The 22,607-nt window shown below is 38.4% G+C and overlaps 1 protein-coding gene and 1 long non-coding RNA gene across 3 annotated transcripts; one reads left to right on the forward strand and one right to left on the reverse strand.

The window, feature by feature from the left end:
- Window positions 1–82: 82 nt before the first annotated feature.
- Window positions 83–22,573, reverse strand: ift88 (intraflagellar transport 88 homolog). Of its 2 annotated transcripts, XM_082175589.1 has the most exons (28): window positions 22,274–22,573; window positions 15,996–16,082; window positions 15,860–15,922; window positions 15,689–15,748; window positions 9,384–9,437; window positions 9,212–9,275; window positions 9,015–9,084; window positions 8,790–8,880; window positions 8,597–8,701; window positions 8,413–8,515; window positions 8,185–8,299; window positions 7,831–8,062; window positions 7,675–7,745; window positions 7,457–7,543; window positions 6,788–6,887; window positions 6,281–6,367; window positions 5,962–6,148; window positions 5,696–5,804; window positions 5,397–5,547; window positions 4,775–4,890; window positions 4,636–4,688; window positions 4,471–4,536; window positions 4,270–4,376; window positions 3,845–3,905; window positions 2,356–2,400; window positions 1,962–2,009; window positions 821–934; window positions 83–468 (listed from the first exon to the last, which is right to left on the reverse strand). In XM_082175589.1, exons 2-28 carry the CDS (start codon window positions 16,080–16,082, stop codon window positions 347–349), a joined length of 2,568 nt encoding a protein of 855 aa, XP_082031715.1. In that variant the 5' UTR covers window positions 22,274–22,573; the 3' UTR covers window positions 83–346. The 2 variants fall into 2 exon arrangements, with proteins under 2 accessions (XP_082031715.1, XP_082031716.1); XM_082175590.1 differs by lacking the exons at window positions 1,962–2,009; window positions 2,356–2,400 and having other exon boundaries at window positions 22,274–22,571.
- Window positions 16,681–19,523, forward strand: LOC309502966. The gene is made up of 2 exons (XR_014207444.1): window positions 16,681–16,811; window positions 19,036–19,523. It is a non-coding gene; the product is annotated as an uncharacterized lncRNA (long non-coding RNA).
- Window positions 22,574–22,607: the final 34 nt, after the last annotated feature.

A 22,607-nucleotide genomic window follows, 5' to 3' on the forward strand; every position in this document is an offset into this window, starting at 1 on the left:
TCAATCCATGCGAAAAACTCTCACATTTAATCTATAAAACTGATTTAATATTTCAGACTTACAAAACATGCACGTCTTTAACTTCATGTTATCCAGGTTTTATGGTGTAGTCATAAATCTTTACATTTTAATGCACAAAATGGATGAAATAAGAGAACAATTTTTTCCTAAAAGCAAATATATATATATATATACAATGCATTGCTATTATAAAATATAGTAAAGTATAATGAAGGATTTAATTAAGTAATAATGAAGTATTTTTAAGCTTCGGTGCCATAGTTGAGCTGAAAATGCAGACAAATTTAGTGTCTGGATATACATTAAACTTTCTCTGTTGCACACATCACTCAGGCAGTAAGTCATCTCCCAGCTCTTCATCAGCAAACTCATCTTCCTCTGTGCGTTTCCTTGCTGCTGTTTTTGGTCTCTGCATTTGAGGCCCCAACGGATCGACATAAGATGCATCTAAAGTGATGAATACAATGGGAGCACTAAGTTGTAATAAGTACAGACCAGACCAGAATAATTTTTCCCTTTACATGAATGAGAAAACTCTTTGCTATAATATAAATCAGCCAGAAAAAGGTAACATTATTTGATTAAGGGAATGTAATAATCATTTGTCATCATTTGGCAGATGCATTGGCATTTGCTAGATCCATGCTCTACTGTTTGAACTAAAGGAATGCAAAACGCCAAGCATGGTTTGTTTGGTGAAAAAGTAATTATTCTACCAGAATTTTATCTTTATTTGATTGTGTATTGGAGCCACAATGACAAGAACCTCCTTAAAATAAAGACCAAAGTTGTTTCTCACCTATTTCCTGCTGAGTGCTGGCCTCATACGGCTCATTGGACCCGGGAAGAGTTTTCAGTTTAACGCTAAGCCTCTCACCCTTGGCGCTGGTGCCATGGTTGCTTTGTCCACTGTCTGAGAAAACACATCCACATGTTGGACTTGGAAACATTTCTGGAAGGAGTGTTATTTTACAGTAGTGTCTGAACAGAAGGGGGAAAGGGGCATTTGCATTTAAGTTGCCACCATCGACAATGCAAGCCTTGCTGTGTTAGAACACTGGTAAACAAAACAAAAACAAAAAAGCAAGAAAAGCAACAGCTCCAGCTTGCACTTGAAGCAAAGCGGAACTAGACTCCTAATCAAAGTGAGTTCATATGAATAACATAATTGAAAGCATTTGTGTTACAAAAAGACAGCGGCACACAGCTGCATTTCACATTTCGGCTGTGATGACAGGAACAGAGCACTGAGGGACAGATGTGGGACCGGAGTCTGGCAGACAGGTAACTCTGAGATCTTTAAACGTCCCAGCGACAAAACTCAAAGGCATTAAAATGACAAGCCTTTTGCTGACATACAGTAGTTTTCCCTACCCTGTCCACCTAACTGAGGAATCATGCCAGAATCAAGCTAAAAAATGTATCGCTAAAACAAAAAGCAAAATAAAAATTGCTTCGGAGTATTTGTATTCATAAAAAACATCTTTAATGTGACATCAGTTCATGCATCCAAAATGGCAAGTAATAGTAAAAATAGTACAGCAAGAAACTGATGCAAGCGTACTGATACCGGGATAGTGTTGTTCAGGAGTGTACTTGTGAAATATTTCACTGGTTTATTTGCACTCTGTGCTTCGCAAACAGAAAGGAGGTGCTGGAAACACTCAGTCAGGCAGTGAAAGCGGGATATTCCCTGGGATTAGTGGTTTTGGCAAAAAGGACATCCTCAGGCTTTCAGCACATGTTTGTTTTCTGTTGTGCTGTGATTGAAATTATGTCCTTGGATGCTGTATCATGATGGGGAAACTTCAGGCATTAAAACATCATTTTGATACATGGACAAAGCAAGTTTAAGTTTTCCATGAAGCTATGTTTTTTGTTTGTTTTTAATCATCCAGAGGACTGATCATCTAAAGTGCACAGTGAAATAGAGTACATACCTCTGCCCTGCTGCAGCACAGGACTATACTTAGCTTCAGCGCGAGAAACTGCAAGGAAAAGAAAGGAAAAAGAAGAAGACAGATCTCTGAAGAGACAGTGGAAAGGCTGTACAGAGAGTTGAGAGCTGAGTGAGGCCTAAAAATTGGGTTGCACCATTCAACAATGAAGATTTTTTTGTGAATAAAGTGGTAAACCTAGCATTATGTGTTGAGTTCATTTACGACTGCAGGGCTGAATGTGAGGAATGAATGACATCTGTAACAAAGCGCAATAACAGGTGCAGTAGCAGCAGTTTATTCCTGAGCTGCATCTATCATGCTCGTTGTAATAGTCATACAGGTGGAGTGTGTGATCTCGTCCTCTAATGTAATTCTGTAATGAGTGTAGTCATACCACTGGCTCTCAGAGGAGGGGTATTGATGGGGCTTGAGCTGCTCCCTTTCAGGTGCATAGCCATGAACAGAATAACAGATAAACAATAAAAGAGAACAACAGATTACTAACAAAACGAAGATGAAGCTGACAATACAAAGTGAAAGAATGCAGGAAAAAGGAAACGCTTTCTGTGAAGAAGAAATTAAGTTCTGTCTTATTACTGTCAAAATTTGCGATTTCATTAATGTGATTATATGCTGTGTCTGACTGGCTTTAAATAAATTACACATACACAACCATTCAAATGTTTTGGGTCAGAAATAATTTTTTGAGAGAAATTTGGGGGAAAAAATGATCAGCAAGAACGCATCAAATTGATCAGAAGTGACAGCAAAGATATTTATAATGTTACGGAAGATTTCTATTTCAAAGAAAAACGTTACTTTTGAACTTTCTATTCATCAAAGAATCCTTGAAAAAGGTTCCTACAAAAACATTAAGCGGCACAGCGGTTTTCAAATTGTATGAAATGTCTGTTGGGCAGCAAATCATCATATTAGAATGATTTCTGAAGGATCATGTGACACTGAAGATTGGGGTAATGATGCTGACAATTCAGCTTCGCATCATAGGAATAATTGACTAAATATTAATATTAAAATTAAAATAGAAAAAAGTTATTTGAAATTGTAATAATATTTCATAATATTACTGTTAACTGTATGACAGTGTATGTCCTTTATCTGGCTTATTTTCCACAGAAATGGGAATTATGACTAAATGAATTTTATGAAGAACCCAAATCAAATCCCTTATAAAAACCGACCATAATAATAAAGTAGCTTTACATCATGTCTGAATTATTCTACATAAAGCAGGTAGTGATCATACCACTGGGCTTTTTGGGGTTTGAGCCGCTTCCTAAAGTGACAACGTGAAAATAAAATATTAGAAGAAGAGAGAGGTGAGATGCAGTAAAAGGCTGATGATAACAGTCACTTGTTTGAAAATGAGTGTACTGCATGACCTTTAAACCCAGCACTGCCTGAAGCTGACAACTGAACATCACCTGATATGAGATCCACATCTGATATCCCAAATGAGAAAAAAAAAAAATATATTATTTATAGACTATACACTTAAAATAAACCATAATAAACCAAAATCTAAAGTGAAATTGTTAGATTTCAAATCTCTAAATCCTGTGATTTATTTTAGTACTAAAGGAAAAACAGGTGTCTAAGGCACATGCATATTCTTCTTGAAAAATCACATCACAGGACTAGCAGTCTCCACTAAGTCACTATATTAGGGCAGTTACAGTCATACCGCTGGGTTTCTTAGGGGGAGTGTGTGTAAGGTTTGATGTATTTCCTGTTTACCAAGAGAGGCGGATGACAGGTTGAGGTTGATGGAAAAAGTCAAGTAAGAAGCATATATGGAGTTAATGAGCAGTATTTTATTTCAAAGTTTAATCGATGAGGTTGAGTTAAAACGGTCCACTCACCACTGCCAGCGCTGCCTTCCCTGCGCCCTCGAGCACTGCTCTCCCTCCCAGATCTCACCCTCTGTGTGTGGGAATAACAGCATGCTGTCAAATACTTGCCATTTCTCCAGCTCTGAATACGGGGAATGTGCTCAAATATTTTATATACAGACCAACACACAGGGCCCTCAGTAATCAACCATAGGTTTTACTGGCTAAAGGAACAGGTGAAGAAGAAATCCAGGTAATTTCCTCTCTCTCTTTTAGTTTTAAATTCTAAAATATGAAACTCCACACTTGATTTAGAGACAGTCGCTTATCCCTCTAGTCTAGACAGTTGTGTGTTTTTTTGTTCACTCCTCACTTTCACTCTTCTATTTTCTATCTATTTTTTAAGGACGCTAAAGAGGCCCAAATATAAACAGCACCAAGAGAAATCAGGGTACCTGCTCTCTGATCTCCTTCATTTTTTCAACTTTCTTCAGTTTGGTGGCATAATCCTGCACCTCTTTTAGTCCCATATCAGTGCACAGCCTGACCAGGAAGCGTAGACCTGCCCGATAGATAATGAATGGCATGAGATGCAAAGCTACTGGATAAGCACAAAGAATCAAAGGGGAAAAACACTGTTGTGTTGAGCACATTACATTCAACATTTTCAGGAAATTTCCGATGAATGTCCTTGTAGGTCTCGAGTGCCTTTTGATAATTCCCTGAAAACAAATGAAAAACATAAATCATGACTCTGAAGGCACTGAGATGACAGCTTATGGCTAAACTTATTAAATGTATTAGTATTGTCAAGTTCATACCACTTCTCCTGTAACAGCTAGCCACCATCAGCTGCCACTTGACCTGTGTTGGTCTGAAATTCATGATACATCATTAATATAAATCTCCAAATACATGCAGAATATTCATGATAAATACATATGATATTTAGTAACTTACTGAATAAGGGTAGCTCTCTCAAAATACTGAATAGCTTTCTCACAGAACTGGGTGTCGATGTAATATGCTCCCAACCATTCAATGACACTAATGTTTGAGGGAAAATACCTGTACGACTGAAATAAAAAACATTCATTATTTTTTATATAGTAAAATTAAGTTTTGTAATAAACAACAATCATAATAACTGTAATCCATAAATTATATAGAATATTATTCTTAAATATCCACTAAAATCTAGACTGCGATCTATATGATTGCCACCTATGCATGTCTTGCTTTCTTTAAATACATTTTATTTAATAAAATTATATTTAATGATATTTTTATTTAATGATATTTAACTGTTATCTAAAGAAAGCAAGACATGCATAGGTGCTCATATATTTTAAATATAGTTAAATATTTAATCATTTTATTTGAGATTTAATTTATCATTATTATATATTAGTTACATTTAAACAGTTTTAAATACTATGCTATTTATTTGAAAAATGAATGTATAAATGTATGATGACAAAAAAAGTCCTGCATTTATTTTATTCAAACCACTTGAGGCACTTGAGATGTGACTAATGACATGTCATGTTAAGTGGTGGTTTTAGGGAATTTTTTTTTTTACCTCATAATAGTACTGGAAGGCCTGAGATTTGTCTCCTTCATTGTCATAGAGGTCTCCCAGTTTGGCCAGCACCTGGGCATCTGTGGGGGTCACACTGGTGAGCTGCATCAGCCACTCAATGGCCTGATGAGGGTCCTCCAACATCTCATATCTAAAGCTGCTTAAGGAATTTGACTCTTAACAAGCACTCATCATACTTATGTCATGATATTTCTTGGCAACTGAAATTCCCAAAACTGTCATAAAACAGACTTTCATTTAATATACATTTTGAATGCTGATGTTTAAAGGAAGGATACAAATTAGCCAGCTGGTACATGACCTGAGCACTGTTTCTGAGGATAGCGTGCAGTTTGAGGAAGCAATCCAGGGCCTCCTCCAGCCTACCCAACCTTTTATAGGTCAAACCTGCATGAATACAGAGATTCTGCTTTAATGGGACTTACATTATTAATACATAGTCTTGGTCTCAGCTGAAACATTGTAAATGTAGAAAGGTTAAAGCGTGTATAATATAAATCTCATGCAGTGTAACCCTTAGGATGTAATATTTGTAATGGCAGACCTAAGTTATAGAGAGCTTCAGTACAGGACGAGTCATTGCGAAGAGCCTCCTTATAAAACTCTGCTGCTTTCTCATAGTCCTCTTTCACAAACACTGTGTTGCCTTTGTTAATGAGGGCAGCAGGGTTGTAGCGGTCGGCGCTCATGGCCAGCTCAGCATAGCGGTCAGCCTGGTCATAATCTTTTTCCTGGAGAAGACACATAAGCAGCAAAACAAGAGCATATCTTATTAAGCATATCTGAGAACCTTATTAACACAATGTGATAAATACAGCCATTTCCAGTTCTTTAATGTCAATGCTTTATAGCTCTGTACTCACCAAAAAGTAGAGAAAAGACAGATTAGTGGCAGCAGCACTTTTTACCCGACTGTCCTTCTTCTCAAACATCTTTAGCGTCTCCACTGCCTGAAAACAAAACAAAATAAAACAAAATAAGTGTTTAAGCATATTCATAGTGTCCGCAGTGACTTCAAGGAAATGAGTGACATAAATAGATAATTTCTTTGACTAATACACTTGAGATACATAACATTACATTTGCTGCTACATGAAATGAGAGAAGCAAGGCAGCACAACACAATATCAGCACACGTATACAGGGCCTACTGCAGAAACACACAGGTTCTCCAAAAATAAAAACATACCTCAGCCTCAAGAGTCATGCAGATGGACAGGCAAGAAAACAAAATAAAATGGACCATTGAATGTGAAAAGTGTTAAAAGACAGAAACAAGGGTTCCACACAGACATAGAGCAAAATGGCTCTCTTCTGTGGTAATATGTCAAATGCAATGCAATTTGAGTGTGTCTCAGGGTCAGATCTACCTGTTTGAAGTCCCTCTGTCTTAAGTATGTAATAGCTTTATTGATCTCCAAGTCATTTGCAAGCTCCACGTATTGTGAACCCTTCACCATGTCCACACACCTAAAAAAAGGTGGATGAATAATAACTATTTAAAATAAATACTATTGTTAAAGGAATGTCATGGGATTCAACTCCCTCTTGTGGAAAACTTACACTACCATTTAAAAGTGTGGGGTTGGTAAGACATTTTAATGTTTTTGAAAGAAATCTCTTATCTCTTAAAAATACAGTAATTTACAGTAATATTATGAATTATAATTTGAATAAATGTTTTCAATTTTAATGTTTTAAAATGTAATTTATTCCTATTATGGCAAAGCTGAATTTTCAGCAGCCATTACACCAGTACTTAGTGTCACATGATCCTTCAGAAATCATTCTAAGAAAAAAATCTTATTATTAGCAATATTCTTCTGCTTAATATTTTTGTGATTATGCATTTTTCATACAACTGTGATATATTTCTTCAGGATTCTTTGAATAAAAAGAAAAGCATTCATTTGAAAAATAAAAATATTTTGTAACATTATAAATGTCTTAATTGTCACGTTTGATCAATTTAATGCATCCTTTCTAAGAAATCTTAATGACTCCAAACTGTTGAATGAAAGTATAAACTACTTACTTACCAGTCAAACCCAGCTGCAAATGACGACTCAATGGCTGGAGCAATAAGCTTGGCTGAGGTCATAATGTATTTTTCTGCAAGTGCTTTCCTAGAAGGAAAAACAAAACAAAATGATAGAAGACGATGCAGATGCACTGAAATGTAATATGTGGAGATTAATAAATGCCAAGCTGTAGACAGTATAATAGATCCAACAGAATGTATAATACATTATAATACCTATCCCTTTCCATTTGGTGAAGCTTATCATTCTTTATTGCCTCGATCACCATGTTTGCATGAGGGTCATCCTGAAATGTCAAAAAGAAACACATCAAAATTTGATGTAATTCAGTTTAAATGTATGACTAACAAGGATTTTAACGATACACTCACATTTGCAGGGATATACTTGTCTTCATCATCAATACCGAGGGGCACGCAAATTAGTTTTTGAAAAGCTTTCTTCATCTTCTCACGGTCTCCGATGGCATAGTAGCACAGGATGAGGTTGAAGCCTGTCTTTATGTTGGGATTATCACTCATGATGTACTCCAAGGATGTGATGGCATCTGAGTACTGGCCCATATGTATGAACACAACTCCAATGTTCTGCATGATCTTGATCCTATACAATAAGGGAAAGTTACATATTGAAAATCCTGCCAAATTGCTTACAACCTGAATAAATTGAAGGGTGCAATTCAAATACGCAGTTCACACAACAAAAGTACTGAACTAAGTACTGACCTCATTGAATTGTGGGCATTTGAGATCTGATCCAAAGCCATGCGGTAAAATTTGATAGCTTTTGTGTAATTCTTTTGCTTGAAATAGATATTTGCCATGTTTACTTTCAATCGACCTATAGTAGGGAAAGTGGTTACAGAAAACCTAAAATTAGAAACACGTTTACATCAAAGGGAATTGAATTTGGATTAAGATATTTTAAATAAATAATATTTGCAATTCGCTCACCGGCATTATTGAACATTTTGTTCTTCACAATGACTTGGTATGTGTTCAAAGCCTCAGTGTACATGTCATTACTGGCATATTGGTTTGCTAAATTAAACAATACCTGAACAAAGCATAAATAAAACATGTGAAATTTCGGAGTTTTCAGTCAAGATATGTATTTTATATGGAGCAATTAACTCACAGAGTACGTCAGATCCAGATTGATGTGGTCTGCAGTGCCTGTTTGTTCTCTCTGTCTCACCAGAGCCCTTTCCTTCCTGCCCGCCTCTTTGGCTTTCTCTAGAGACTGTAGAAAAAAAGATAATTCAGCATCTAAATATTCATCCTTTAAAATCTTTAAATCACATATAGCAGTTATACCCAGCTATACCCACCAGCTGGAGATCCCCATGAGCATGAGCGAGACAGCTCTCTTCTATCAAATCATTCACCTTCTTTTCCAGGATCTTTATCTTTTCCTCTGGACTGAACAAGAAAACAAACAATTAAACCAAAAATTTGTGTCCGTCTCCAAGTAAAACTATAGATGTCAAGGGGGATCTAGTAAACAAAACTTGTCAATGGCTTGTCAAGCGCTATAAAAACAGACGGACGCATACGTGTCTTCGTTCTGTCTCTCTAATGGAGGGGCTGGTCCTTTTGATTGTCCCAGTGGATCAAACACTGAACCTGCAAATTCAACCAATTAAAATGAAGGAAGTTAAACTCAGAAGTTAAAATGTATTTATTCAGTATCATTATGAGACAGTTAAACATAGAGTGCCTGGACAGCACAGGGTTTCTTGTGTGAAAGCACCTCTAGCTATAGATGAAGAATATCCTGCTGCCCGCACTGCAGTCATGGGACGAGCCGCACCGTCCTGTACAACACACGCACAAAAAATAGAAAACAAATACAATTTCTCATGAAGAGAATATTTTCTCATATTTTCTCATAAAGAGAAAATAAACAAGAAATTGTGTCCCACCTGAACAGCTCCAGTCATAGGCCTTCCCATTGCAGTGCCAACAGGCATCCGAGACTGGAATATTAACATCAGAAATATAGACATTTAGAGGAAATGACAAATAGAATCAACTTACTTTACTCACAAACTCAGCCTCGAAATCCCTTATTGAAGCATGAAATACAGTCCATTTCTCAATATAGTCTATTTCTATACCCAAGTTCCATACGAGTTCATTTTCCCAATATTTGATTATCTTGATTCTGACTGTATATTCTCTCACCCCGCAGGGCCAATGACCTTTCCTGTCCTTACAGCTTTCTTCCTGATTATAAGACATAATACATTCTAACATTCTATCACGCTAACTTAACCTCCTCAGACCCGAGCTTTGGTTTGACGTGCATTTTAGATTTCTTCTAGCTTTTTGGGGTTAGGAGGGACCAATACATATAATAACCAGATATTATCTTTGAACATGAAGCACTTTTTGAAAAAAATGATGTCCACATATGTGGACACTGGGTCTGAATTCACAGAAAACAATCAAGACACCATTGTGTAACAAAATGCAAATCTCTTTTATTTACAGCCTGTGCCTGAACATTTTTCGTTGTTACTCTTGTATAACTTCTGAACATACATAACATCAAGGGCGAAATGGTCAATCACACATTGGGGGGGACAGCTGTGGGACTTTTTGTGTTGGCGCATGCACACATTTTTTTTATCAAAATAAAATAAAAGTCAGAGTCCGAATGTTTGTAATTGTATAACACAACAAGGAATTTTATTACATCTGATCGTCAAACCAACGTATACTCACCCTGTAATGATTATAGCATCGGCATCAATGACAAGCCTGAATTGACAACAAAGCGGCCAGTGATCTCTCTCTTATATTCTTCTGTATTATGTCAGCCAAATACAGGATATTTACCATTCATAGACATGTGCCAAATGTCTGTCAGATTTCGCGCTCCTAACTCTTCTTCTGTTTGGTTTTTCCTAACTCACTGACGGTGCACGAGCTACTAAAGGTATAGGGAAAACATGACATGGATTTCAGGAGAAATAGGTTTTGTTAATGTATAGTGTAAGGCCAGTCGAATGGATTTGGGAAATGGACCGGCCGGGATTTTATATTTTCGTATGTAGAGTGGAGACGTATTTGCAATCACATCGATATTGCCCGCATAATCATACAGTATGATCAAATATTGGGGGGGACAAATTGTCCTTCTTTGAATATTGGGGGGGACGTGTCCCCCTGTCCCCCCATAGAATTACGCCTATGCATAACATACATCTTCCGCTTATCCGGGGCCGGGTCGCGGGGGCAGAAGAAGAAAGAAGAAATGCCCAGACTTCCCTCACTCTAGACACTTCCTCCAGCTCTTCCGGGGGGACACCGAGGCGTTCCCAGGCCAGCTGGAAGACATAGTCCCTTCCGGTGGGACGCGCCCGGAACACCTTCCCGGGAAGGTGTCCAGGAGGCATCCAGAACAGATGCCCGAGCCACCTCAGCTGAGCTCCTATCGAGTGACCGAGCTTCTCACCATATCTCTAAGGGATCGCCCAGCCACCCTGGGGAGAAAGCTCATTTCGGTCACCTGTATCGGGGATCTTGTCCTTTCGGTCATGACCCACAGCACAGGACCCACAGCTCAGCCCAGGTGAGTTGGATCCGAAAATTTAGCCGGGGCCCCACCCTGGAGTATGAGAGCGCCTGGTGGCCGGGCCTCCCCCCATGGGGTCCGGCCGGGCTCAGCCCGAGGAAGCAACCTGGGGCCGCCCTCCCATGGGCTTACCACCCGTAGGAGGGACTGTAAGGGACCGGTGCTTAGAGGATCGGGCAGCAGTCGAAGGCAGGGGCCTCGACGACCCGATCCCTGGACACAGAAACTAGCTCTAGGGACGTGAAATGTCACCTCGCTGGCGGGGAAGGAGCCTGAGATTGTGCGTGAGGTTGAGAGGTACCGACTAGACATGGTTGGGATCACCTCCAAGCACAGCTTGGGCTCTGGAACCACACTCCTGGAGAGAGGATGGACTCTTTACCACTCTGGAGTTGCCCATGGTGAGAGGCGGTGGGCTGGTGTGGGTTTGCTTATAGCCCCCCAGCTCAGCTGCCATGTGTTGGAATTCACCCCAGTGAACAAGAGGGTCGCTTCCCTGCGCCTTCGGGTCGGGGATTGGTCTCTCACTGTTGTGTGCGCCTATGGGCCAAACGGCAGTGTAGAGTACACGGCCTTCTTGGGGTCTCTGGGAGGGGTGCTGGAAAGTGCTCCGACTGGGGACTCCGTTGTTCTACTGGGGGACTTCAACGCCCACGTGGGCAGCGACAGTGACACCTGGAGGGGCGTGATTGGGAGGAACAGCCCCCCTGATCTGAACCCGAGCGGTGTTCTGTTATTGGACTTCTGTGCCAGTTACAGCTTGTCCATAACGAACACCATGTTCAAGCATAAGGGTGCCCATCAGTGCACATGGCACCAGGACACCCTAGGCCGGAGGTCGATGATCGACTTTGTGGTCGTTTCATCTGGCCGTATGTCTTGGACACTCGAGTGAAGAGAGGGGCGGAGCTGTCAACCGATCACCACTTCTGAACATTGATATGGAAAAACAAAATGCATAAAAAACAGATCCAAAAAACATGAAAATTTGCTTTCTTTTTTGTAACACTCCAAAACTTCAACTTCTCCAAACTAGTAATGTTCTTTTTATTTGTGTGTGTGTGTGTGTGTGTGTGTGTGTGTGTACGCGGTGCGATCGCGAGTGAGCAAGAGAGCAAGAGAGTGTGTGTCAGAGAGTGAGCGTGTGTGTATGCGCGCGCGCGATCGCGAGTGAGCAAGAGTGTGTGTGTGTGTGTGTGTGTGTGTGTGTGCGAGATCGCGAGTGAGCAAGAGAGTGTGTGTGTGTTTGTGCGCGAGTGAGTGAGCAAAAGTGTGTTTGTGTGTGTGTTTGTGCACGCGATCGTGAGTGAGCAAGAGTGTGTGTGTATGGGGTGAGATTTCGGTCACAATTCTGCGCGCGCAAGATCACATTTTGAGCGTGGAAAAGGGCATTTCGTACGCGCGTGAACTGAGTTTTGCGGAGAAATGTTCGTCTCGCAGATAAGAAAATATTGCGAGCGAACGAAAATCAATTTTGCATTTAAAATAAGTATTTGGATGTGCGCGGACGTTCTCTTTCGCGTGTGCAAAGTTTCACTTTCTTGCTCCTTTCATACCAGCCGTGAGCGCTCTCTAAGCGCAGACGGCTCGCTTGCTCAACACAACCCAGCGTTACAATATGCCATAATTCCAGCCAATCAGAGATGAGACTGCTAAATTCTGATTGGCTGGCTTGAAAACCAATCACAAGACTCCCTGCATCACCTACTGCGGAAGAGAACTAGTTTTTTATTTTTTTAGTTTTTTTTTATTTAGTCAGTTCAAATACAAAAACATTTCAGTACAATGCAAAAAAAAAAAAAAAAATGGTTACAAAGTATTGACAATACAGCTCAAAATATTTTACCAAAATAATAATAATAATAATAATAATTATTATTATAAAATAAACAAACATAAGAACAAATACAAAAATATAAGTATAAAATATCAGGGCATTTATATGTATTTGAAAAGCTTTAATATTTGTATTGTTTTTATAAGCTTTTTATTTTGTGATCTCATGTTTGAAAGAGTTTCAAAATATATTGTTAGATCAGTGTTATAGAAGGCAATATACCGTAGGAGGTTTTCTTTTGTTTTATTCTTGTCTTATGAATATAAAATTTCGCCAAAATGATAAAAAGATTAATTATATAATTTTGTTTTTCAGAAAAAAAAGGGTTTTTGAAACAAAGTAAAATGTCATGAGGGTCTAAATCAAGACATCTGTTCAATTTTTTTGTCATATCTATTTTAAAGTCAGTCCAAAAAGAAATTGAACATTTATTTTTATATTGCCCTTTTTCTGTCTTCAAGTGATGTGTTACAAAAAGTGCACTTATCACAAACAGCGTGAATATATCTACTAATGGTTGCATTTACAGGATAGCATCTATGAATAATTTTGTACATTACTTCTTTGACTTTATTAGAAATAATAAACTTATAAGGCATAGTCCAAATGTTGCGCCAAGATATACAATAAGGTTTAAGCCACTTTGATTTACATGGAGGACTGGATCCAACATTAAAGGAGTTTCTTATAAAGTTGTTATTAAAACCTTTATCAAATAAAGAGAGACCATTTACAAAGAGTTGAGGATTTTGTAAAGATGTATTATTGATATCTACATCTGAAAATTTGTTTAATATTAGTATGCCATTAGGAATAGCCTTAATTACTTTGTTAAATTCTTTTTCATTTACAAATAAACCATATTTTGAAATAAAATTAGGGTAGGTGTAAAATTGCCCATTTTTGTCAATTAGTTGGCTAACAATTAAAATGTTGTGTTGGACCCAATTCTCCATGTACAAAGATTTTTTATTATGAATGATATTACTATTGTTCCATATAAAACACCTATTGGGAGAAAAATTGTGTTTGTACAAAAGGGACCAGAAAAATAATGTTTGTCGGAAGAGAACTAGTGCAGTTGAGTAAAGTTGGCAGTAAATTCACAGATTCGATTGTTGTATAACCATCAGGACAGCAGTGATGTGTGAACTGAATTTAGCAACAATACAGTGAATTACAGTAAAGATATGTTTCATAAAAATCATAAAAATTATACATTTACAATTGTATAAAATTTAAAATATATATTTTCCCAAAATAAGTGTTGTAGTATAACCTTCAGGACAGCAGTGATGTGTGAACTAAATTAGGCAACAATACAGTGAATTAGTTATTTAATATTTTCATAAAAATTATACATTTACAGTACAATTGTATATACAATTTAAAATAGGCCTATATATTTTACCAAAATAAGTGTTGTTGTATAACCATCAGGACAGCAGTGATGTGAACTGAATTTGCCAACAATACAGTGAATTACAGTGAAATTATTGAATATTTTTCATAAATAATAATCATAAAGAATATATGCAAAACGATATTTATACAAAATAAGTGTTGTTATAAAAAGAGGTGTCATTTGTGCAGTAACAACGTTTAGCTCACGAGTTATTGACCCGGGAAGTTCGAATCTGTGAATTTACTGCCAACTTTACTCTCAACTGCACTAGTTCTCTGAATCCGCAGTAGGTGATGCAGGGAGTCTTGTGATTGGTTTTCAAGCCAGCCAATCAGAATTTAGCAGTCTCATCTCTGATTGGCTGGAATTATGGCATATTGTAACGCTGGGTTGTGTTGAGCAAGCGAGCCGTCTGCGCTTAGAGAGCGCTCACGGCTGGTATGAAAGGAGCAAGAAAGTGAAACTTTGCACACGCGAAAGAGAACGTCCGCGCACATCCAAATACTTATTTTAAATGCAAAATTGATTTTCGTTCGCTCGCAATATTTTCTTATCTGCGAGACGAACATTTCTCCGCAAAACTCAGTTCACGCGCGTGCGAAATGCCCTTTTCCACGCTCAAAATGTGATCTTGCGCGCGCAGAATTGTGACCGAAATCTCACCCCATGTGTGTGTGTGTGTGTGTGTGTGTGTGTGTGTGTGTGTGTGTGTGTGTGTGTGTGTGTGTGTGTGTGTGTGTGTGTGTGTGTGTGTGTGTGTGTGTGTGTGTGTGTGTGTGTGTGTGTGTGTGTGTGTGTGTGTGTGTTTGTGCACGCGATCGCGAGTGAGCAAGAGTGTGTGTGTGTGTGTGTGTGTGCGCGCGCGCGCGATCGTGATCGTGAGCCAGTTTGCGTCACGAAGCTCAGTGCAACTACAAATTCTCATTTTTTTGCTCACATTCTTATACAGTTTCATCGAAGTTAAGTCCCAGTGTCCACATATGTGGACATCAAATTTAGCAGCATAGTAAATCTTCCCTGTTACAAAAGTTTGTCAAATGTGCATGCCATTTTAATCATACAACACTATTATACATAACTTAACAAGAATCAACAATGAAATGTTATTAATTTTTTTTACATTGTGGACGTTTTGGTCTGATGTGGCTGCGTGACATTTCGCCTGTGTTCTCCGCCATCTTGACATTATTTATGTAAAAAAATTTTTTCTTCTGACACCACCAGATGGCAGTGTAAGTGTCCACGTTTGTGAAAAACATGTTCCAGTTACACAGAATTAAGTATTATGCTGCACACATCCAAAAATGTGATGTCCACGTATGTGGACACCGGGTCTGAGGAGGTTAAAAAGCTATTTTATTTTGAGTCAGAAATGTAGTAGTGTAAATCCTTAAGCTCTTCTCACCCCATAGGCTGTTCCAATCGGTCGCCCTCCAATAGCAGTGCCAGGATATTTTGCGGTCATCTAAAAATATTCATTAACAAATGTAGTGTCTATTATTAATGAAATTTGGGTGTGTGCTGATGTGCCTGTGCTTCCATACAGCACCTTTGGCAGCAGATGCTATTCACTTACTGGTGGTCTTCTGCCATGACTCGTCCTGACGGCCAGCTGAAAGCCTACATCGTTGTGAAGATCCTACAGGGACAGGAAAATGATCATTGCATAAAAGCAAGTGATGACATTTAATAAATGCAAGGTATTTTTGCACCTCTGAGTCAAAAGTCGGATTGTAATCATTGTAGCCTGTATACAAATCATCATCCTCTTCCTCTGGGACAAGATGCACGTTCTCCATCTGAAAAACAAAAAACAAAACAAAACTCATAAAAGTCTCTGATGTAAATGACACATTATCTATCTATAAATTACAGAAACATCTGTCTGTCAGTCAGTCTGTGTGTCTGTCTGTTATTCGCATATCTCTCGAACCGTTAGTCCGATGGATTTCAAACTTGACAGGTGTCTCGCTACGGGCACGAGTAAGTGCAATGCCAAGTTTGACGTTGTTTGGATTAGAAATGCAAAATATATAGTTAAATATATCGATAAAAGAAGCACTTAGAAGGTTGTGGTTTAAAAATAAACATTCTGACATTAGAGGGTTGTATCGGTCAAAGAAGCCCCAAGAAGGTTGTGGTTTAAAAATAAACATTCTGACATAAACACTCAGTCAGCTACACTGTTTACTTCTGAATATTATATTTTATTCACGGCCATCATTTGTAGTAACCTATTCACAAACTGTTTGCTCAAGCGTAGCATTTTTTCAGAGTTCACTGTGTAGCCTGCTCCCTGAATCGTCGAGTTCACTGTGTAGCCTGCTCCCTGAATCGTCGAGTTCACTGTGTAGCCTGCTCCCTGAATCGTCGTGCTTATTCATTTCATTTGTGGATGTTAACTGAATCTGTAAGTCACCTACGCTGTTTACTTCTGTATATTATATCTATCTATAAATTACGGGAACGTCTTTCTGTCTGTCTGTCTCTGTGTGTGTGTGTGTGTGTGTGTGTGTGTGTGTGTGTGTGTGTGTGTGTGTGTGTGTGTGTGTGTGTGTGTGTGTGTTATTCGCATATCTCTCAAACCGTTAGTCCGATGGATTTCAAGAAAGTGGCAAGATGAAAACCACTATTTTCTGTTTCAAACTTTCATATAGCATCTTTAGGTTATAATAACATAAAAAATTCAAATCCAGATTTTGATTTTCAAAGATTTATTATAAAAACGGATTATTTTTCCCCAAAAATGCAATAAATTCATGACACTTTTTTTTCAAAATGCAATTAATCATATTGAAACTGTTGAAATCAGCCATCGCTAAGAAAAATCTCCTGAACTTTTTTGACGGCGATCTGCTCACAAAAACTGATTTTGTACGGGCACTTTGCACTGCTCCCTGAATCGACGCGCTTATTCATTTGTGGATGTTAACTGAATCTGTAAGTCAGCTATGCTGTTTACTTCTGAATATTACATTTCATACTGTGTATTCACCAACTAAACATATCCTATTCAATGCATTCACAGTCTCTTTCACAGCCATCATTTATAGTAGCCTATTCACACACTGTTTGCTCAAGCATAGCGTTTTCTCGGAGTTCACTTTGTGCTTTCTACCATGCACAAATAAATGTCACTGAACTTTTGCTGTGTAATTGTAACAATGAGCACTCAAACACACCAAACCAACAATTACTAAAAACACACTCAAAAACTGATTTTGCACGGGCATTTTGCACTAGTATCTATAAATTACGTCTGTGTGTCTGTCTGTCAGTCTGTGTGTCTGTATGTTATTCGCATATCTCTCTAACATATTATATCTATAACATTCTGACATTAGAGGGTTGCATTGGTTGTAAAGAAGCCCCAAGAAGGTTGTGGTTTAAAAATAAACATTCTGACATAAACACTCAGTCAGCTACACTGTTTACTTCTGAATATTAGCCTATATTTTATTCACGGCCATCATTTGTAGTAACCTATTCACAAACTGTTTGCTCAAGCGTAGCATTTTTTCGGAGTTCACTGTGTAGCCTGCTCCCTGAATCGTCGAGTTAACTGTGTAGCCTGCTCCCTGAATCGTCGAGTTCACTGTGTAGCCTGCTCCCTGAATCGTCGAGTTCACTGTGTAGCCTGCTCCCTGAATCGTCGAGTTCACTGTGTAGCCTGCTCCCTGAATCGTCGTGCTTATTCATTTCATTTGTGGATGTTAACTGAATCTGTAAGTCACCTACGCTGTTTACTTCTGTATATTATATCTATCTATAAATTACGGGAACGTCTTTCTGTCTGTCTGTGTGTGTGTGTGTGTGATGGATTTCAAACTTGACAGGTGTCTTGCTACGGGCATGAGTAAGTGCAGTGCCAAGTTTTACATTGTTTGGATTAGAAATGCAAAAGATATCGTTAAATATATATCGGTAAAAGAAGCACACACTGGCTTTTGCCGCTCTAGCCGCTGGCCACTCCCCCTCTCATACTGCACACTGAGTGAACACATCCCAGGACCAGAGACAGAGAGGGTCGAAGAAAGCAGCGGAGCTTAAGTAGTGTTTTCTCGGAGTTCACTGTGTAGCCTGCTCCCTGAATCGTGTAGTTCAATTTTCCACATTTCTTGTATGTCATTATGTCAGTATCAGTATTTGCTTTCTACCATGCACAAATAAAAATGTCACTGAACTTTTGCTGTGTAATTGTAACAATAAGCACTCAAATACACCAAACCAACAATTACTAAAAACACACACAAAAACTGATTTTGCACGGGCACTTTGCACTGCTCCCTGAATCGATGCGCTTATTCATTTGTTGATGTATTGTTAACTGAATCTGCAAGTCAGCTATGCTGTTTACTTCTGAATATTATATTTCATTCTGGTGCGCTTAACGTTATCGCTAGTGTAATAGTAGCCTATGCTATTCACCAACTAAACATATCCTATTCAATGCGTTCACAGTCTCTTTCACGGGAATCATTTGTAGTAGCCTATTCAAAAACTGTTTGCTCAAGCATAGCGTTTTCTTGGAGTTCACTGTGTGCGGCTTTCTACCATGCACAAATAAAAATGTCACTGAACTTTTGCTGTGTAATTGTAACAATGAACACTCAAACACACCAAACCAACAATTACTAAAAACACACTCAAAAACTGATTTTGCACGGGCATTTTGCACTAGTCTTATCTATCTATCTATCTATCTATCTATCTATCTATCTATCTATCTATCTATCTATCTATAAATTACAGAAACGTCTGTCTGTCTGTGTGTCTGTCTGTTATTCGCATATCTCTCGAACCATTAGTCCGATGGATTTCAAACTTGACAGGTGTCTCGCTACGGGCACGAGTAAGTGCAGTGCCAAGTTTGACGTTGTTTGGATTAGAAATGCTAAAGATATCGGTAAATATATCGGTAAAAGAAGCACTTAGAAGGTTGTGGTTTAAAAATAAACATTCTGACATAAACACTCTGTCAGCTACACTGTTTACTTCTGAATATTATAGTTTGGTTCCAAAACGTGATAAATCCATTTTGATTAATATGAGTAAAAATGTGTTTTCTTTACCAAGAAAGTGGCAAGATGAAAACCACTATTTTCTGTTTCAAACTTTCACATAGCATCTTTAGGTTATAATAACATAAAAAATTCAAATCCAGATTTTGATTTTCAAAGATTTATTATAAAAACGGATTATTTTTCCCCAAAAATGCAATAAATTCATGACACTTTTTTTTCAAAATGCAATTAATCATATTGAAACTGTTGAAATCAGCCATCGCTAAGAAAAATCTCCTGAACTTTTTTGACGGCGATCTGCTCACAAAAACTGATTTTGTACGGGCACTTTGCACTGCTCCCTGAATCGACGCGCTTATTCATTTGTGGATGTTAACTGAATCTGTAAGTCAGCTATGCTGTTTACTTCTGAATATTACATTTCATACTGTGTATTCACCAACTAAACATATCCTATTCAATGCATTCACAGTCTCTTTCACAGCCATCATTTATAGTAGCCTATTCACACACTGTTTGCTCAAGCATAGCGTTTTCTCGGAGTTCACTTTGTGCTTTCTACCATGCACAAATAAATGTCACTGAACTTTTGCTGTGTAATTGTAACAATGAGCACTCAAACACACCAAACCAACAATTACTAAAAACACACTCAAAAACTGATTTTGCACGGGCATTTTGCACTAGTATCTATAAATTACGTCTGTGTGTCTGTCTGTCAGTCTGTGTGTCTGTATGTTATTCGCATATCTCTCTAACATATTATATCTATAACATTCTGACATTAGAGGGTTGCATTGGTTGTAAAGAAGCCCCAAGAAGGTTGTGGTTTAAAAATAAACATTCTAACATAAACACTCAGTCAGCTACACTGTTTACTTCTGAATATTAGCCTATATTTTATTCACGGCCATCATTTGTAGTAACCTATTCACAAACTGTTTGCTCAAGCGTAGCATTTTTTCGGAGTTCACTATGTAGCCTGCTCCCTGAATCGTCGAGTTCACTGTGTAGCCTGCTCCCTGAATCGTCGAGTTCACTGTGTAGCCTGCTCCCTGAATCGTCGTGCTTATTCATTTGTGGATGTTAACTGAATCTGTAAGTCACCTACGCTGTTTACTTCTGTATATTATATCTATCTATAAATTACGGGAACGTCTGTCTGTCTGTCTGTCTGTGTGTGTGTGTGTGTGTGTGTGTGTGTGTGTGTGTGTGTGTTATTTGCATATCTCTCAAACCGTTAGTCCGATGGATTTCAAACTTGACAGGTGTCTTGCTACGGGCACGAGTAAGTGCAGTGCCAAATTTGACGTTGTTTGGATTAGAAATGCAAAATATATAGTTAAATATATATATCGGTAAAAGAAGCACACACTGGCTTTTGCCGCTCTAGCCGCTGGCCACTCCCCCTCTCATACTGCACACTGAGTGAACACATCCCAGGACCAGAGACAGAGAGGGTCGAAGAAAGCAGCGGAGCTTAAGTAGTGTTTTCTCGGAGTTCACTGTGTAGCCTGCTCCCTGAATCGTGTAGTTCAATTTTCCACATTTCTTGTATGTCATTATGTCAGTATCAGTATTTGCTTTCTACCATGCACAAATAAAAATGTCACTGAACTTTTGCTGTGTAATTGTAACAATAAGCACTCAAACACACCAAACCAACAATTACTAAAAACACACACAAAAACTGATTTTGCACGGGCACTTTGCACTGCTCCCTGAATCGATGCGCTTATTCATTTGTTGATGTTAACTGAATCTGTAAGTCAGCTATGCTGTTTACTTCTGAATATTATATTTAATTCTGGTGCGCTTAACGTTTTCGCTACTGTGTAATAGTAGCCTACCCAGATAGCAACATTGTTTCGGCCCAACATTGAATGCGAATCTGGCCCACATGTATGCAGATCCACGTGGAATGATGGCACTTGGGTGGACCGTCCGCTCCTGTTTGCCAGATCTGGGCCACAAGCAGGCCATAGCAATGCCACATGTCAGCCAAGAGCAAAGAAATAAACCAGAACTGGACCTTATCTGAGCCACAAAGTCTGTGTATATTAAATATGGAGTCATTTCAAATGAAACACATTAGAGTTAAACCTCTGTTAATTCTCAATAAAAACTTCTGTAGACGTCTGACAGAAATAAAGTCAGTCTGGTTAGTAATAAGTGAAGCTGGTAATGCTGTTTGTGGAGTTGTTTAATCCTCCTCTGCTGAGATCTTCACAGATTGAATGTCTTCTTTTCTCTTCAGATGATTTAATCTAAGGCTGTGGCCGTAACAATGTTGCTATCTGGGTATGCTATTCACCAACTAAACATATCCTATTCAATGCGTTCACAGTCTCTTTCACGGGCATCATTTGTAGTAACGTTAGCCTATTCACAAACTGTTTGCTCAAGCATAGTGTTTTCTCGGAGTTCACTGTGTAACGCTAGCCTGCTCCCTCAATCGAGTAGTTGCTATTTGGGCATGTTGCTAATTTTCCATATTTATTGTAGGCTATGTCATTATGTCAGTATCAGTAGGCCTATTTGCTTTCTACCATGCACAAATAAAAATGTCACTGAACTTTTGCTGTTTAATTGTAACAATGAGCACTCAAACACACCGAACCAACAATTACTAAAAACACACACAAAAACTGATTTTGCACGGGCACTTTGCACTAGTATTTGGAAAACCAGGAAAGCAGGAGAATTATAAGCATTAAGAATAGAAGGCATTCAGGCAACAATGTAGACACTTTATCCAGACTATATACAGTGGGGACATGTATAAAACAAGAAACTTTTAGACATTATTTTGAACAAATATGCGAGTTCCTCTGTTAAAACCATTTCTTGACAAAATTACACGTTCGTTTACACGGCTAGCGAGTGACCATACTATACTACCGCTTATCTCGTATACAAGTCAACTTCCAACATCTGTGGTTGTGAATTATGATAGTTAAACTTACCCGGTAAACAGAACGGTTTGCTTACCGAAGAAAGGTGCAAATGAATGTCCGTATTAAGTTGAACTATTCAGTGTCTGTGGCCCAGCAATAGCTAACTTACAGCTCGCTAACTAAGCTGAGCAACAACACATCTGTTGCTAGGATACAGAGAGGGGTTGCCATAAGCTGCACACGAGCGATTTTCACTAATCGTTGTTGCATTGCTTATGTTCGTGTCTTTATATATTTTATTTTAACATTGTATTTCTAAATAAACGTATGCACTTCTGGGCTGAAATCCAGTGAATTATACTTCTGCAAAAATCCTGATGTATTTAGGCACGTGTGAGACGCC

The sequence above is a fragment of the Leuciscus leuciscus genome (assembly GCF_965113295.1).
Source record: "Leuciscus leuciscus genome assembly, chromosome: 7".
NCBI classification, from domain to species: domain Eukaryota; kingdom Metazoa; phylum Chordata; class Actinopteri; order Cypriniformes; family Leuciscidae; genus Leuciscus; species Leuciscus leuciscus.